General features: G+C 46.6%; 1 protein-coding gene across 1 annotated transcript in view; it reads right to left on the reverse strand.

Moving 5' to 3' along the window:
* LOC126526148 (fatty acid synthase-like) overlaps window positions 1-18,695 on the reverse strand; it is a 132,856-nt gene that overhangs the window by 82,783 nt on the left and 31,378 nt on the right. The window contains exons 8-10 of the mRNA XM_055067997.2: window positions 15,046-15,125; window positions 7,180-7,409; window positions 4,155-4,358 (exon numbers count right to left, since the gene is read on the reverse strand). Of these exons, the coding sequence (XP_054923972.2) occupies window positions 4,155-4,358; window positions 7,180-7,409; window positions 15,046-15,125 (514 nt within the window). The remainder of the gene's footprint in view (window positions 1-4,154; window positions 4,359-7,179; window positions 7,410-15,045; window positions 15,126-18,695) is intronic.

The following is an 18,695-nucleotide window of genomic DNA, read 5'->3' on the forward strand; positions in this document are numbered from 1 at the left end:
GGTAAATGTCAGCTAAGACACGCACAGCGATGTTTCATAGCGGGGAGAAATATTCTCGGCTCTCTCGCAGAACCAAAGACCACGCGACAGTGCATAGCCGACACCAAGCAGATATCGAATCTTTGGGTAGAAGTCCAGCAGCAGGAATGGCCTAAAGATACGCCGAGAGCGATGCGAGCGTGAGCGTGCCTGTACGAGTGAGACGATGCACCGCTTCTTTGAAGCTAGCCGCTCCGGCGTGTCTCCGATCATACCACGCGATTTGTGTGCAGAACGTCGCGTACACGCCCTTGCGCGTTTTGCGCGGTAGCGTCTGCGCAGTGAGCTAGTTTCATGCACGCGTCATTCTTCACCGCGCAAACGGTGCTCGAGGCGACAACGCGCCGAGTGACGCTCCTTTCGCTTCTGCAAGCAAAGCACATTCGGATCGGCCCAGCTCAAAGAGGCAACAGAGAACGGTGGCATGTTTCGGTTATCGCCAATTAAAATTGTACAGTACGCCTTCAACAGAAACGCGCCGTGCTAGATAAAGATGCTTACTGCGGTAGTTTTGGTAGTGACAGGCGATAAGGCGAGCCCGTCTACGGTTGTGTTTGCCGACGTCGTCACCACACCTCTGTTCATTTGCGCTGTGTATACGTGTACAGTCACCGCGCGGAGGCTGCGACTTATCGGTAGGCCGTTCTCCGCAAATCCCAAAGAGGCGAAATATATTTTGCGGTGCGCCGCACCATTAGGCGCAACGTAAATCGAGGCGCGTTTAACCGCTACGGCACAAAAGGTGATCACACTAACCGTATGGTATACGATGAGCTACTACAGAATAAAAAAAATAATTATGACGTCCTACGTGCGAAACCATCGATCTGATTATGAGGCAGGTCGTAGTTGGGGACTCCGTATTAATTTTGACTTCCTGGAAATTTTTACGTTCATACAATGTACAATGGACGAGCGTTTTTGCATTCCGCTCCTTTGGAATGCGGCCGCTGCTGGGATCGTATCCACGACCTCGAGCCCTAAATTGCCACGGCGGCCGCCATAGTTACGAAATGCGTAAGCGTGACGTGCAACGCCGCCTTCCGGTACGAGTGTGGTACAAAAGTAGCACAGCTGCACACCTGCTGCACAATTATTTGTCGCGGTTCTACTAAGCTCGTAGTGTCTGCCTAAATACCTTGAAAGGCAGCGCGCCTCTCACGTATCGGAACGCGATAACAACCGCTTAGACGGCCCACGTGAGCCCCTATGAAAGATGGCGTGGCCACTGCACAAAATTATCACTGCTCAGAGAAGCTGATCATTATGTTCCAATTGTGTTCTCTCATACAAATTAAGGAAAGGTCATTAGGGAGGAACAAATGAAGCAATGCAATTTTACGCACGTGGTGAGCCGCTGCCTCTTCGCCTACTATTGTTTCAAACGAAGTGACGGCGGCAGCGAGCGTTAGTATCGCGCGCTTTCGCTCCGGGGCATACGGTGTGCTTGAAGAAAGTGAACGGTGTGCTTCACATCTCACGCTTGTCAATGTCAAAATAGAAAAAAGGCTACGTGCCCAAGAAAACGAGATTGCTTACCTATCTGCAGAAGTTCGGCTGCGTCTGTTTCGGGGTGCCTTCTCTCCAACAGGCCTCATGAACTCTGCCGCGCAACTCATCAAAACAGCCAGGCTCGCACATCAGTCGAAGACTAGTAGCTGAGTCAGCCAATGACTTCGACGGATAAACGTCCCACTTATCATCGTTAAAGCATTTCACTAAAATGCGCGTTATGATGTCCGAAAAGAAAAAAAATACTGTCATCAAAAAGCACGAGGCGTGAACCACCACACATGGCAACCACGCAACTAACTGAGTCCGAAAGCCGTTCACAGCTTCACTATCGTATGGAGCTATAAAAACATTTCAAACACAAAACAACCGCACGAAAAAACGACTAATTAATTAGTAATTACTTTTCATCCACTAACCTACATAAAGTTTTAAGAAGAACCTAATTTGTAGCGTAAACAACAAATACTACGACCAATATATGTCGCTACGAAACTAGCGGTAACGATGTGTACTGTTGCAAAAGTGTACTCAAAACGAAGCTACAACGGTTGCAACCGCGTGCGCACACACACACGCACCCGAACGCTACCTTGACGTTGGTAGCGCGACCTAGAAATAAAAATTACTACTAATTTTATTATTTTTACAAAAGTAACGCTACTAGAATAGTTTATAGCATCTTTGCAGATGACGAGGTGACAAGTAAAGTGTGATAAGAGTCCGTTACCTGTATTTCTTTCATTTCCATTTGGTGTTGTTCTATTCAACTGAACATACGGGACCTGTTCTGCAGGCTTGCCAGACGAGATGACGACAGTTCGGCGAGGCTCAAATAAATCGCATGCTTCTTGCAAGCCGAGAGTCGGAAGGAGCCGCAGATACAGCGATTAGCTGCGATACTGTTGCGGCTGTTTCTGAATCAGAAGTTCTTTGAAGTCAATGGTTATAGCGGCTGCGCGCTGCGATCTCAAAGCGTGTTCGTTGTTTGATCTCTAGTACCACGGCCGTTGGATAAAAAAAGCTATATTTACTTTCCGGACAAAGGGTGCGTCGCAGGAAATTCGAAGATCTCTCACGTGTATGTTTGCAGCGAGTGCACCGCTTGCATCCTACGGTTCCCACAGCGCGTCGGATGCTCGAAGGTAGCGTCATCGCGTGTCGGCGCCTGTCTTATCGCCGGCCGCGCTGCCGCCGTGCCTACTTTTGGGGAACTCCACATGCGCGTAGTCACCGTGTTTGCGAGTGAACTTCGCATTCTTCTGCTCCCCGAAACGCGCTCATTTTGGATCGTACCAATTGCTATGTCATCTAGTGTATGTTAAAACGACGATGGCATTTGTACACCGGCGAAGAAGTAAATCGTTAGAACTTGAGCGGTCTTGAAGCTAGTCTAAGGCTGCAGTTTTTACAGAGAGGAAACGGCTACGAAAGCGGGGCGTTCCCGGAGATAGGCGCTTGAAAGCGCCCGCTCTAGCGACAGCACGAGGAAGTGGTACGCTGCGCACGCGCCAAGCATTTCAGAACTTATTGGCTTTTGAACGAGAGGAGCATGAGCGTTCGTGGCCTAATGGTTAAAGCACTGGGCTCGACGGCCGACGTTCAATGCCACCCCATCGGTCACACATTATTTTCTTTTTGTGAAAACGAGGCGAAAGAAGAACCTACCTGCCGCAAAGCGACAGCAATGAGGTTGGAACGCTTCGCATTAAATTTTTGGAATGTCTTCATATGCGAGTCCGAATTATTGATACTGGACTCAACTGCTACACAACAAAAAACAACTACAAAAATCAACACAAACTACCCAATAAATTGTTTATTGAGAACATTCAATGGTAATATTGTTGTGCAAGTGTTGAGCGAACTTAATTGCTTTTGAAAATTTGTTGAAGTCCGTTGTTTCAACAATTCCCCAACAATATATCAATGGTTAATCAACAGTCATTTTTGTACGGGTAAATTAGCGCTTGCTTAAGCATACGGCGCTGGACACTATATAGCTATAACCTTCGGAATGCCCGCAGGGAGTACTCAGAGGGGTTAAATGTAAAAAATAATTTTCGATGCCAAATTTCCCATGCACCGCTTTGCTCGCATCACCATTACAGATTTCTAAGAAGGGAGCAGTAGTTTATTAAGGATGTCCATTCATCAGCCTTCATTGGTCGTAGTCAGCCCGCCACCTTCATATTTAGGAAAACTGGGAGCACAAAAATGGATGTCTTTTTCTTTCACTGTAGTGAGCGAGGCCTCATGCTACATATTATTTGATAGGAAGAATGAAAACAGTTGAATTTTTGCTCGTATTCAAGGTAGACCGACATTACTGGTTAGCTAACATGCCTAGCACAATGTGCTAATAACTGGTTTACGAGTACGTACACCGCACTTCAGCACCAACGTTGTCATTCGGTAATCGAAGTCTAAACAAAATCGAAAAAAAAAAATCCACAGTGGCCAGAACGAACCGGAGAGAGATACGCTCGAAGGTAGCATTGCACCATCTAGCTCATGACTTTTTCATCGAGCGCACGCTACCAGCGCTTTCAGCGTAACGACGAACCGCGGTGAGTAGGCGATCGTTTGAGCATCGCACTCACCTGCAAAAGGCAGTGTGGTCCGACCTCCAGCAAGATGGCGTCCTTGGGCACATGTTTGAGGGCATCCCGGAAGAGCACGGGGTTCAAGAAATTGTTGGTGTGGTACTCCGCAGAGCAGAGCTGCGAGCCAGGTTCGTGCCAACGACTCTCTGGCACCGATGTGCTGATCCAGCGCTTGCTACGTGGCTTTGGCTGGGGTATGGCCTGCTCGATACCCAAATTTATTGAGAAATGTATTTCAGAATTGCATTGGCTCCGAGCCTTTCACAAATATCATTTTTTGTTGGTTCTAATGATGCTCTATTAGAAGCTAAATGCATTGAAAGGCTTTATAAAACATGTTAGGTAATTTTCAAGCCACCTTAATATTACTGCCGCAAAATCAAAAGTAACATATATAATCCTTTGACAAAGATTGAGTTCTGAAAATAGAACTCACAGAAAGGCCACCGGTGATCAAATCTATTCAATTTCACTGCACATTTAGCTCGGATTCACTTTACCTTGTATTCTTCAATAAAACAGATATTCGTATACTGAATGTGCGTAAAACTTTGGTACAAGAAATGAGTGCAATTTCCCGTTGCCGAGCGCTGCATTCAAAGGGCAAGATTCAAGCGTACTATGCATTCGGTGACTCTTGAAAAACGTGCTTAGCTTAGTATGGTTAACGAAGTCGCCAAAGTAATCTACAAAAACTTTAAAATTACAGAAGGGAGCACTGTGTGACGTTTCTAAGCTTGACCACGCTGCTTCCTATTTGCCCGCCTTGAAAACATGAACCATAATCAGGGACGAAAATATTGAACAATGTCCCATTCCGCATTCTATTTAATGTTGTAATGGAAAGTTGAGAATTTTTTTCTAAAACCAAGCGTATCCTTAAAAGAACACAGCGCACCGGTACCCAAGGGAACATGGGCTTTTTACTTGGGCTTCATGGAGTCAACAAGCTGCAAATGCTAGAGCAGAATCCCATTTAACTTAGACACGTGCAAGATTATGTTCGAAGTAATGAAATAGAAGTTCCATCTTTTTGTACAGACGTAACAGACACATGCCTTTTCTCGGTTATTTGTTTTCTTATGTGTGTGGAAATAGGAGGCTATACCTCTTGTCGTTTTTTGCGTTACATAAACTCCATGAACAGAAATACTTGCTTGGTAATTGGTTACATTCTGATGTTATGTTATGTGTAACGATAGTGCATGTCACTATTTCTGGTCTTTCAAGACGGCTGTAATTGATATTTGGAAGTGCTTTTAGTGCAAATATAGTTCGTTTTGCACTGGGATTTACTTTGTTTTCCTGTGTTCATATCCGAGGAAAACACGAGAAAGGGGACAGATCGAAATTCAAGACGATGAGTAAAACATCGACAAGGTGAATGGCGGAGCCAAGGTTTCTACAAGTGGACTTGTCTCCCTCAAGGCGACACGTGCTTATGTCGTCTAAAAGAACTGTTAGAGTCGGACATGGATCGAGTTTGAGAAGTGCTGCATTCCGGACACGTTGTTTTCTCTCCAAAGCGAAATTGAACTTTTCGGAAGTAGTAGCAGTGGATGGCGTTCATGCAGAGGAGTGTGCCATGGAAGAACAAACGCCAAGTGTTTTAAAGAATGGCAGGGGCAACCTTGCACCTCAGTGGGGTAATTTTTCTCAAGGTGAATATGTCTCTAGTTTTTTCTAAGCCTAGATCATTTTTGTTCTTTCTTGTAGAGTTTGTCGGAAAGAAACACCACCTGGAGAGGGCCGACGTCAGGCACCGAGTGAAGCACAGTGAGTAGGCAACCCATTTAGTAATCGAGACAAAGAAAAAGGATTGTGTCAGGAACACAGCGGATCACAGATTAACTGTTCTTCCGTAAATACAGGGGGACTTTTAAGCGTTTAATCTAGAGCAGAATATTTTTTCGTGTGCACTAGGAGTCACAGCTTTCACACTTCCTGAACAATGAGGCCGATTCTCAACATCGGCTTAGTATGCAAGCCCAAATACTCTCAACAGTGAACACGCTCTAGTGCCCCTTTAAATTGAAAGGGCGGCCACACAACGTATCAAGTGCTCCGCCTATATTTCAAGCTGGTATGGACCAGCTATTGCGAGTAATTTTTGGCACCCAATGCACATTACGAATACCTTATTTCATAAAAATAAAAATGAAAATGCTACTGAACAAGAAATGAGTATCATCTCAGCTACAGCAGAGTATCAACATCAGTTCGAGTATATGAATCAAGCATGTTTCCGATGCAAACTGAAGAAGCGAAGCCAAATCGTGACGCGTATAAAACGTACCTGGCTTAAGTTTTCCTTTAAAAAGGTTCACCCGATTTTCCAATGCGCAACGTACTTTACAGCGCCCACGAATTTATATCCGATTTGCGATTTGCTTGGCTTGAAACCAAGTCGAGAAGGGAATAGTGTTGCGTGCATACCGACTTTGCGTCACAGTCCTGAGCTTTGAGTAACATCCCAGCACAGCATTTACCCTGTCGTGATGACCAAATAACCTCACTTGGCTTTTTTCACTGAAGAACAAATGAACCAAATTTCCCTTTATACCACCTGACAGCTAGACCAGCTACAGGTACTTTTGTTTGATTTCTGTTGCGTTGTCATAAAGTCGATTTCAATTTCGTCATAGTTCTAGTTTTCCTGTAGGTTCTGCCCAGGCAACTTCAGTGCAGATTTTTTGTAAATGAGCACCCTCTGGTAGAAATGAGCTGGTAGGAATAAAAATATTTACCTTTGTTGCAAGTACAGACTGGTTCGTCACAAGTTAAAAATTATGGGGTTTTACGTGCCAAAACCACTTTCTGATTATAAGGTACGCCGTAGTGGAGGCCTCCGGAAATTTCGACCACCTGGGGTTCTTTAACGTGCACCTATATCTAAGTACACGGGTGTTTTCGCATTTCGCCCCATACGTCACAAGTCCCTCTCCTCCCCACCCATCCCATGTCCATCTTCTCTAAACTTGGCCGCCCCAGCGCTAATATGTCACTTCCCAGCCTAGATCACCTTGTTTAGGACTTCCCGGAAGGCAGGGCCGATGCTTTCGATGTGTTTGCTGTGGAAAGCCACGCCCATGCTGTCAATCTTGCGGGCAAAGATGTTCTCAGTTTGGAGTTGCGTGACCATCGCCTCTACGGCTTCGGCGGTACCAGACACGGTTACAGAATCATCCGCGTTGTGGCAAGCGGGGGACACACCAGGAGGGCAACGTCTTTTCGCCTCTTCCCACGTGAGTCCTGAAACAAAACTTTCCGTAATGAATAATGCGTTCCTTCATTAAGAAGTTTTAGAACGTCAATCTTCCATCAGCAGAAATGCTAAAATTACATCCCGGGTCAGTTTTATAAAATAAATGTATGTAAGCTTTTCACTCATTTACATCATGTGAATATCGTTTAAACGAATGGTGGTCCGTTGGTCTAAAATTGTTTGCTAAGCAGTAGGGTGCAAAAATGGGAAGTGAAGACAAATAAAATGAGACGTCTAGGAACATGTGTAAAAAAAACAAGTCGTTGAACACTCTTCCGAGAGATTCCAAGCCACAATGGCGTTAAGAAATCGATAGGTGTCTGAAAAATGAAAGACATATTTTTACATGGGCTTCATTATAATGTCTTGTAGGCAATTTCCCTTCAAGTCAAAATGAAAAGTTATGAAGGCGCAATAGTCGAATCATTGGTAATAAAATATAAGGCCGCTCCATCCGCTAGCCCAGTGCTTTTCAAATTTTTCCAGTACATGACCCCGTTTACTACTACCAAACCTGCTATGGTCTGCCCCCTCACCCATATTTATAAGCAGGCTCAAAATTAAAATTTTTTCAGTGACGTAGCTCCTTTTTTGTTTTATTTATTTAATACAGTTTAACCACAGCCGACAAAACGTCCAAGATGCTTGGTAATCGTTTTAGCACGGATTGATTTATTCTTGTGTTTTATTGAAAATGATGTACTTTGCTTCTTCTTACAACTACATCTGCGGAACCCCAATTCTGCGGTTTGGTTGAGGCAAAACTGGCTGCCGTTTCGAGGCTCTGTGCAACGAAGTTTTCTTTGTGACGAATAAAGGTTTAAAACGTCGTTGGTATTACCGTTTCGCCTTCCACCTTGTGGACAAAACTGATTTCAGGGGTTAAGGAAAACGATCAAATTGCTGAAGTAAAACTGCTATGAAAGAGTATGCGCAGCGAGACTGAAATGTATTCTCTGTTTCCGCAACCACAATGAGCCATAATTGGACCATCCATGCATGACCTCCAGAAACAAAGCCCCCTGCCCCTTTGGGTGTCATGACCCGCAGTTTGAGAACACTTGTGCCGGTGAATTGTGTCACTCAGCGAATACCTGGAGAAGTTTAGCTGCAGAACTCAATGGCTATTGTTGTGCCACAAGGCCTGCAGCGACTCATCACCCTCTCTGAAAACGGGTCCTTCCCCGCATTCTTTCCAGGACACGAGTCTAGGTGTAGGATATGTCTTTGTCTACGAAAACGACCTAGAAGCAATGCTAACTGAACCTTAAGTAGCTATAAGATCCACTGTTTTCTCATAGGAGAGGAATTTCGCCTGGGTCTTACCTTCACGTACGATCCTTATGTTATTCCAAAGCATGGACTGCATAGCTAGCCTTGGGCATCGACCGTATGCGACGTCGGTCTGCCGCATTGTTTGGTCCAGGCTGCCTGGCTAGTTCTGCCGGCTCACCCTAATACTCCTAAACAGTGTATGGAAATGCTTTGTTTGCTTCAGGTATGATCCTTAGTCTTTGTCTCTCCACCGATACAGCAGTCAATACATACTATGGTGCGTTAGTAATCCTGTCACTTTGATCACATTTGTCCGGCATCAGCTACTACATGATGATACAGGATGCAAACTTGGCAAGCAAGGATACGTGGCTTATATTCAGAAGGGTTACTCCATATGTGTTGGAAGACTAAGTTCCTTTAATTAGTCCCCAGATGACATCATAAAAAATCTATCAGACCGTCAGAAACGATGCTGTAGATAAACAACGACCACAAATACCAGAACATGGCTTTCTGGAAGCACACACTCGCTGAAGTCCAAACCGCACTGTCAAAGACGGACCGACAGTGAGCAGTCGCCTGCAGGGCTTACGGCCAGCACTATCTAGGATTTCCAATGCCATAGCGAATCACAAGCTTGTTGAATGACCACTAATTTACGCTCATAAACAACACCGGCTATTTAGGAGAAGACATTGTGGGTAGCTTAGATTTGCTTACGCCACCAGGAATTTTTCAACCTCGAAACGGCACTTGGTACACGAGTTCCTATGCATTCTGTCTCTATCAGAATGGCTGCCCTGGTCCTAAATCAAAGTGAAGGCATAGTGCTAATTAGCTGAATGCCATTTTATTGACACAGTTACTGGCTTTTCGCAAAAGTCAGGTGTGATTCATTCTTTGTAGGTAGTGGCATGTCGCTGGCCTGCGAGCTTTATTTAACTGCAAAATGGATTTCTACAAGGTGTGTTTCTATTATTACAATAACAATTCTATGGGCACTCCAGGCGCGCTTCTGCCGTCGCATTAGCCATCGCCAGGATGTTCCCTATAAACACCGAGCACCGCCACCCACGTAGCTGCATGTGCGAGTGAAGCTTCCGAGGATTACCGGACGATCGCGGCTCAATATTGCGCAGGCAAGGGAAGAAAACGGGCACAAATCGCGCCAAATATCGTCGCGCGCAAAGTATCGGGGGGAGGGGAGGGACCGGGAAGAGGGCGTTCTATTCCGCCAGCTGCTGCTTACGGCACAGCCGCGCAGGCGCCTTATCTAAAAAAGGATCTGCATTGTGGACAAAGTGCGCGGTCACACGGTCTTCATCTCAGAAAGCAATCAGCGATGTGGACAAATTGCGCCGAGTGCTGGTAGCATTGTATGCGCTGGGCTTTCAACGCTTAGTTCGCATTGAAGCAAGAGGCTGCATAGAGGTCAATGCGATCACTGCTCTGACCGCAATTCCTCATTCCAGTGTTTTGACAGCGAGTTTCTTGGTCATCGAGTGAGATGTGTTAATGTCTACCTGTGCGAGCGTGACACAGTGCGTGTTAATTTAATTAGTTAGGAAATGTTTACAAGTTTATACGGCTGAAAAAACTACGAAGCTTACTTCGTATAGCTCTCTGCTATATTACTATTAGTATCGGTGCTTCGCCTTCTAGGCAAAACGGCGACTTTTTATGTTTCTAGTGGCAGTAGAGAAGAACCTTCCGGTCGTCGATGAGACGCTAATAGCCGGAAATAGTGTGCGTGTTGTATCATGTGTGATCGCGCGCTGACCTAAATCTCCTACTCTAGTAGATAGATAGATAGATAGATAGATAGATAGATAGATAGATAGATAGATAGATAGATAGATAGATAGATAGATAGATAGATAGATAGATAGATAGATAGATAGATAGATAGATAGATAGATAGATAGATAGATAGATAGTACTTTTATTCATATCAATTCTCGTACACCAAAATCAGGCCTACCAAAGCCTCAACAAGGGCTTGAGTGGCAGCGCCTGGCAGAGAGTGAACATTAGCAAAACAAAGGAAAAATAGAGATGTTGCAACGAACTCGACAAACAAAAAAAGAAGAAAAATTTAACAACTCAGAGAGACAGATATAGAGACATAACTATTACAACTTCAAAAGGGATGACAGCAATGCGAAATTAGGACAGTAACACTCGATTAAATCCTTATGGGGCAGGAAGCAACGCGGAGACATACCGCAAAATTTTTTTCAGGGTGTATTTTGTTCTCATGCGGAATACACTAGGTGGCATACTATTGAAACATGCAGGTACATAGTACTGACGTGTGCGCTTTGCGTACCGGGTTGAGGAAGGAGGAATGCAGTAACGGTATTTTGGTCTTAAATAACGTGCAGGAACATATGGAATGGTGAACTGACTGTACCAGAAATGTTTAAGCACAATAATTTCTGTTAACAAAGCGTTAAAATTTGGAAGCTTTAATCTTCTAAAAATCTCAATGTTATTACGAATGGGCAGGTCGTAGGGAATATTCTTTAAAAGTAAACGCAGAAGCAAATTCACCCTGCGCTGCCAGCGAACCGTGCAGTCACCATAAACAGTGGTTCCGTATCTAAGCACACTAGAGGCTAGAGCGTGTGTAACGCATTTACGGACAGAAAAAGGCATAAAATATCTAATATTATACAGGACACAAGATACAGCACGAAGTATTTGACAAACAAAAGAAAGGTGCGAGTTCCAAGAGAGATCACTGTGGAAGATCAGGCCAAGACATTTGACCAATGCGCATATTTTACTGGTACACAGTTACAATGAGAACAGGAGGAAGTATGCAAATAAACAGGATGACTCAACTCAAATATTTTTAAAGGGTTATAAAAACATATCAGTTGCGTTTTAGAAGTATTCCCATGGATAAGGTTAGACTTAAATCAGTCCATGGCTTTAATAGCTGCCATCTGTAATGCTGTTACAGAATCAGTGTATTTCTTTGCGCGCCCAACAATAACACTGTCGTCTGCATACTGGAACAATGAAACAGGCACATTGTTAGCAAGATCATTAACATATAGATTGAATTAGAAAGGACTCAATATAGAACCTTGCGGGACTCCGGAAGTAATTGGGCGTGAAATCGCTATGGAATCTTGAAATCGACACATATTGGCGCCTATCTTCTTAAAAGTTAGTAAGTAAATATAAAAACGAACCTCGAAATCCCAATGTAGAAAGTTTATCAAGCAGAAGAACATGACAGATGCTATCGAAGGCCTTGCTTACGTCAAGAAAAAGGGAGCATACGACTTCATTCTTATCAAAAGCTGAATTTAGTATGTCAATGTCACAGAATTCTTCAAGAAAATATGTTGTTTCTTTTGCTGGTATGAAGCCATACTGACAAGGTGATAGAACATTGTGCGTATTCAAAAAATTCGTCATGGTAAGTAATAGATGCTTTTCAAAAATTTGGCTAATGCATGGCAGAATAGAGATAGGTGGGTAATTACTCATCATGTTTCTGGATACATGAAACAGACGGCTATCCTATTGCTTGAAAGGCCTTCCGGCCGACAGGATTATTTTGAGGTGATAATTGCCACGTGGCGATGGAGAACGTTCCTTTCGTCCTGCAAAGAACACATAGTGTGCGCTTTTTGTAGCATGGAGGCGCTACCACGAAAGATTACGCCTCTGACGTAAAGTGCTCTTTGTGAGCTTTAAAAATTCTTCCACCTATCCGGAAGTAGTAAACACTCCAGGGAAAGAGGGCTCTATTCACCTGGGACAACAGGATGACATCCTCAAAGAAAAGGAACAGTCTTCTCCAGTCACATCTTCGTGGCCAATCAGAACGAAGACAGCACCCCTTTTCAGCAAACAGCTCACCTGTTCGAGGCCCGATGACTGCTTCAATTGTCACATTGGAGCCATTTACAACTCTCTGTGTCCTTTCGTCTCAATGTTGCCTCATGAAAATAAATCGTCAAGTTTTGCAATGCCAATTTTCGTCGTTCCTGCCCGATCGCCTGGTCTGTGATGCCTATGACACTTGAACCCCGGTTACGAATCTTTTATCAGCACCGGAGGGCAAGTTACAAAGAAGGGGAATCCGGCATCCTAACAGCGCTAACTTGCGATAAATAGCAGGGATATTGACAGCGGCGCCATACTGAAAATGGTTTCTATTTCTTGTAAGTTATGAAGTTGTACTGAAGGCACAGGCCAGTGGGCACGATGCTGGTGAAAAAAAAAAAAGAGGACGAGAAGCACTTGCTTGCCGGTTTCGTTATAGGACCCACTTGTTTCAGCCTACCGTTGCAAGCCTAGAACTAGTGCTGATAGGCCAACACCCCCGTTGCATTTGGTCGAGGTTCTGGGCTTTTCTCCGACTTCCTGCAACTCTGCAGTCGGACGCTGCCACCAGCTATTGAAATGGATGATCTGGGACCATCCCAGGCTGCTGCTCCCGTGCCCCTGGTCATCGTCTGCTCTGGCGTCATCCGGCAGCGTGATACTTCTATATTTAACGGCACAGATGACCACGACGTGGAAGACTGGCTCGCCCGAATATGACCGTGCAAGCGCCTATAATAAGTGGGACGACCGCGCCAAGCTCATTAATGTGATATTTTACTTGACTGACGTGGCAAACCTATGGTTCCGCTATCATGAATCCGATCCTCCTACCTGAAAGGCTTTCACGAGAATATTGGCAGAGGTCCGCGACCGTCCCGCCGCTCGCCCGCTTCGTGCTGAGCAGCGCTTGCGGGGTCGAGCTCAACGCCCGGACGAGAACTTCACCAGTTACATTGAAGACGTGCTCTCGCACTGCAAGCACATCAGCTCATCTATGGAGAAGGCTGACAAGATAAAGCACGTCATGAAAGGCATCGATGACCATGCCTTCCAGATGCTCGTCTCGAAGAGCCCCCAAACGATTGCCGAGGTCATACAGCTCTTTCAGCAGTGTGACGAGCAGCGCAATCAGCATGCCTCAACACGCGCTGCTCTGCAGAGCACCACGGATCTATCTCCTTTGGATTTCGGTCGCCACGATGCCGAATAAAACAGTTCATTCGCCAGGAAGTCGCACGCCAACTCTCTCTGGCGCCTAGTACACCCGATGCATCGACAACATTGGCTCCTTCGCTTCGTCACGTAATTCAGAGGCAGGTTGCCGCGGCGCTGCCACCTGCCCCTCCTCTGCGGCATGCTGCTGGAGCGCTAATTTACGCTGACGCTGTCGCCCGGCCTTACTCTCCTCCGGTACCTTCCATGTCCCGCCGCCACCTTCTTGTCCGCTTGTCGTCCCTTACTCGGACGCTGTAGCCCTTGTCGTCAACACCTGGCGGACACCTGATAACCGACCAATATGCTATTCCTACCATTTTCCGGGCCACGTAGCACGATTGTGCTGCTGCTGCAGCCTCCGTTTACTTGACAGTGGGGGCACCTCAAGCTACAGGCCTGCTCGCTTTCCGCGTCATGATCTATCTAACCCTCCTCTGGACTCGGCTTACAGTCGTCACCCCTTCGATTTATGCCGGTCGCCTTCCCCGCGTCGCCGATCCATTTCCCCAACGGTTCGCCGACCCAGCCCTGCAGCCCGAGAGGAAAACTGACAGTCGCAGTTTAATAGGCAAGAACTGCATAACGTCGAACATTTCAATGCCTAATTCTTCCCCGGCGAACGAAATGGAACTGTCCGTAGACGGCGTCACCGTACACGCACTTATTGACACCGGAGCGGCCGTTTCTAATATCAGTGAGAAGCTTTCCCGCAATTTGAACAAAGTGACAACTCCCCTTACCTCTTTTTCTCTGCGAACGGCAACCTCGCATCGCAATCAGCCTTCAGCGTCGTGCCCAGCCCCGGTCGTCATTCAAAGCGTTATGTATATTATCGAATTTGTCGTCCTATCTGGTTCCTCGCACGACGATATTCATAGATGGAATTTCCTTTCAGCAATCAAGCTCTTGTCGACTGCGCTCGTGCCGAACTTACGTTATCAGTGCCATGTTTTGACACTGACGACCACTATTCTCCTAAATTGTTCCCGCCTCTGACATCCACATCGCACCATTCTCCGCTGCTCTGGTTCCTGTGCCATGTAACTCTGCTGCGAGCTCGTTTGTTCTGTTTACGTCATCGGCCACTTGTGTGCGCCGCCGGAACTTCCTGCTTCCGTTTGCTGACGGAAGCAGGAATCTTTGCGATGGTTCTGCGGCCCTTTACGTGTGTAATCCACCCACTTGCCTATCATATCTACTCCGCAGCGAGTGCCTGGGTACCCTTGAAGCTTTCAATTTCGTTCTGGCGGCTACAATGTTTCGTGATACGGCAACAGTTACGATTTTTGCCATCACTCCTGCCACCACGACCGATGTCCTTGTAGCCGTCTTCGCTCGTTCCATCGACGGAGAACTCACACCTGCGCAGCACACAGAAATTATAAAGCTCCTCAAGCGTTTTCGTGCCTCATTTGACATCGATCAACCATTCTTGGGCCGAGCGTCCGCAGTCGTTCACCGTATCCACACCGGCCAACAAACACCCTTGCGCCAGCTTCCGTATCGTGTGTCGGCCGCTGAACGCCGGATCATTAACAAGCAGGTTGACGACATGCTGGAGCGTGTCATCATCCAGCACTCAAACAGTCCCTGGGCATTTCCGGTTGCCCGCGTTAAAAAAAAAATTGGCTGAAGGCTTAGCTTGGTTAAGCCTGGAAGATTGCGAAAGCAATACCCTTGGCTGCGCCTTGGTTCGGCTGATGGTGTGGACATGCTTGCCCTTCGTTAAACTTATGGCTATACATCATCCGACATAGCGCAAGGCAGCGTGCCGACCACTGCGAGGAGCCGAGCTGTAGCCCCATTTATCCTCCTAGCGTGACGTCAAACCAGCGAGCGCCCTCTCTCGGTAGTGCTGCAGCAGCGGCGCGCAAGGCTTCGCCTCCACCATCGATGCCGGGAGCTGGGGCGCCGTCTCTCGGTCTGGCGTGACGTCACACGGTCACGTGACGCGCAGCTGTGTAAGGAGGCGCCACGACCACCGATGGGCTGAAAGTGCGAGCAGTATTGTTTCGCAATAAAAATGGCTCCATATGGTTCTGCGTCGACTATCGCCACCTTAACTGAATAACGCGCGAAGAAGTCTATCCTCTGCCGCGCATTGACGATGCCTTGGACAGTCTACAGGAAGCGGAATTATTTTCCTCGCTCGATCTGCACTCCGGATACTGGCATGTGCCAAGTGTTACGACAGCCTTTGTAACACCTCGTGAGCTATATGAATTTACTGGCATGCCTTTCGGCCTCTGCAACGCGCCTGCCACTTTCTAGCGGATGATGGACACCATTCTTCAAGGGCTGAAGTAGAAAACGAGCTTCTGTTATTTAGATGACACTGATTTTTTTCCGCAGACATTGCGTCGCACCTCAGCCGACTCGAGCAAGTCCTTTCCTGCCTCTCTACGGCAAGACTGCGACTAAATGTAAAGAAATTACACTTCGGCGCTCCCACGCTTACTATTCTCGGCCATGCATTTTCAAAAGGCGGTGTCCTTCCGTACCCACGAAACTTATCGCAGTATCCGAGTTCCCTAAACCGACCCTGACGAATCAACTTCGCAGCTTCATGGGCATATGCTCATATTTACGGTGCTTCTTCCGTAACATTGCCTCTATCATTGCCCCTTTGACTCAGATTCGCACCGGCAGTTTGGCCAATCGGCCTGGTCCCCGGCGTGTGACGATGCATCCCAAGAACTACGACGCGTTCTCACCTCGCCTCTAGTACTGCGGCACTTCCATCCCTTTGCTCCGACTGAGATCCATATGGACGCTAGTGGTGTCGGGCTTGGCACTGTCCTGGCACAACGCAAGGATGGCTTCGAAGAGTACGTCGTCGCGTATGCCAGCCGCACCTTTACCAAAGCCGAAGCGAACCACTCTGTTACTGAGAAGAAATGTCTGGCCATCAATTTGGCTATAGGAAAATTTCATCCTTATTTGTAAGGGCGTCCATTTGGCATCGTGACCGACCATCATGACCTATGGTGGTTATCTTCACTGAAAGATCCACCTGTTCAGCTCGCCCGTTGGGCATTGTGCCTACAAGAATAAGACATCCGCGTTGCTTATCGCTCAGGCCGAAACTATTCAGATGCAGACGCTATATCCCAGTCCCTCCTGCCTTCTGGTCCTGTCCAATCGTCTATTTTCTCCTGCGGTGCCTTTGCCCTCCACATTTCCGACATGCCATCAGAGCAGCGCAAGGACACATGGATCTCTTTGCTTATTGACTTCCTGTCTAGCCAGTCGCCAGCGCCGAACTCTCGGATGCTCGGTCGCCAAGCGGCGCCCTGCATCATTCGGGATACCCTGCTGTACCGCCGCAACTACGATTCCAGCGGGTGCAAGTGGTTGCTTCTTGTAGCAACTCCGGCACCTCTGCTCCAACATCTGCGCCACTTTCCACGGCAACCAACAATGTGGCCACGCTGGTGTATTGAAGACATACTCTTGCCTCTAGCCTCTATACTACCGGCGCGGTATGTACCGCCTCGTTCGCCAGTATGTCCGGTCGTGCCACACAAGCCAACGACGCAAGACGCCACCTCAACATGCCACCGGCCCCTTGCAACCTTTACCATACCTCTACCATACCATACCATGATGAAATATGGTCCGTCCCCTTTTTTTCTCCTTTAAGGACACGAACATTCATGCACTATAGAAACGATCTACATTACTGGCCAGATGCTTCGGAGCCGACGACTGTTTCTAGAGCGGCTGCATAGGCCGAAGAATGTCGCCAGATTGCTCATTTGTTCACGTCCCTGGACCAGTGGCCACCAAAAGCATCGCCACGATTCATCCACTACGGCTATGTGTTTTGCTCCTGGCTCGCTGGTCTGGTTGTGGCTGCCCTCTACTCCACCAGGTCTTTCCTTCAAGTTGCTCTCCAAGTACCACGGTCCTTATCGGATACTTAAACAAACATCCGCGGTAAACTCCTTCATCGAGCCAATGGAAGCGTCTTCCGACCAGCATCGTCATGGCCAGGAAATTGTCCACGTCTCCCGGCTCAAGCAGTGCCAAGACCCCTGCGTTTTCCTGTCCTAAGGTTGCCAGGATGGCTACTCTTTCGGTGGGGAGTGATTGTACTGAAGGCAGGGGGCAGAGGTCATGGTGCTGATGAAAATAAGAAGACGACTAGAAGCGCTTGCTTGCCCATTGGCTACAGGACCGACTTGTTTCAGCTCACCGCTTTAAAGCTATTGCTGCGAGGCGAATACCCCGTTGGAAAATATTAAAAAATATTAGCCAGTGTAAACTCACGAAGTAGCCACAGTGTAATGAACGCAAAAAAGATTCTTCAAAGTATCACACCTGTACATTTTTGCATACCATCAGCTGTTTTTTAAATGTATGGCCCCGTTCGACTGCGAATGGTTCGGTTGTGAAGTTTTCATTGCAGCATTAAAAACATGCGTATTTTAGTACTGATGGCAGCCGATTAATTTTACAACAACGTATGTACTGAAGGTAGTTTACTTCTACTAATATTACCGCAGCAAGGTTGCATTACCCCAAATTGGTCCATTATTTGAATCGAGTACATTATACGTGGAGCGAATTGTACATGAGCGCATATTCCACATTATATACGAAGCTGTCATAGCGTATTGGCAGCTGTACTCTGACCTAACTTTGTGAACACCACTTACAGACCTCTTAAAGTACCTCTGTTGTCTATTATTAATATGCTACACACTACATATCACAGACGAGAAAGTGCAGCTCTGAAGGAACACTTTTTTCCTCAAGCATAACATCTGCGGCCTATTTTTGCCGCCACATTATCGTTCCAGATAAAATGTAGTCAGATAAACTATAAGTCTTACCTTCCCAACGTACTACAAATGATATGACAGACACCTTAGCAATGAAATTCGGATAAACTTCAACCGCTTGGAGTCCTTTAATGTGCACCTAAA

The sequence above is a fragment of the Dermacentor andersoni genome, chromosome 8 (assembly GCF_023375885.2).
Source record: "Dermacentor andersoni chromosome 8, qqDerAnde1_hic_scaffold, whole genome shotgun sequence".
Classification (NCBI taxonomy): Eukaryota; Metazoa; Arthropoda; class Arachnida; order Ixodida; family Ixodidae; genus Dermacentor; species Dermacentor andersoni.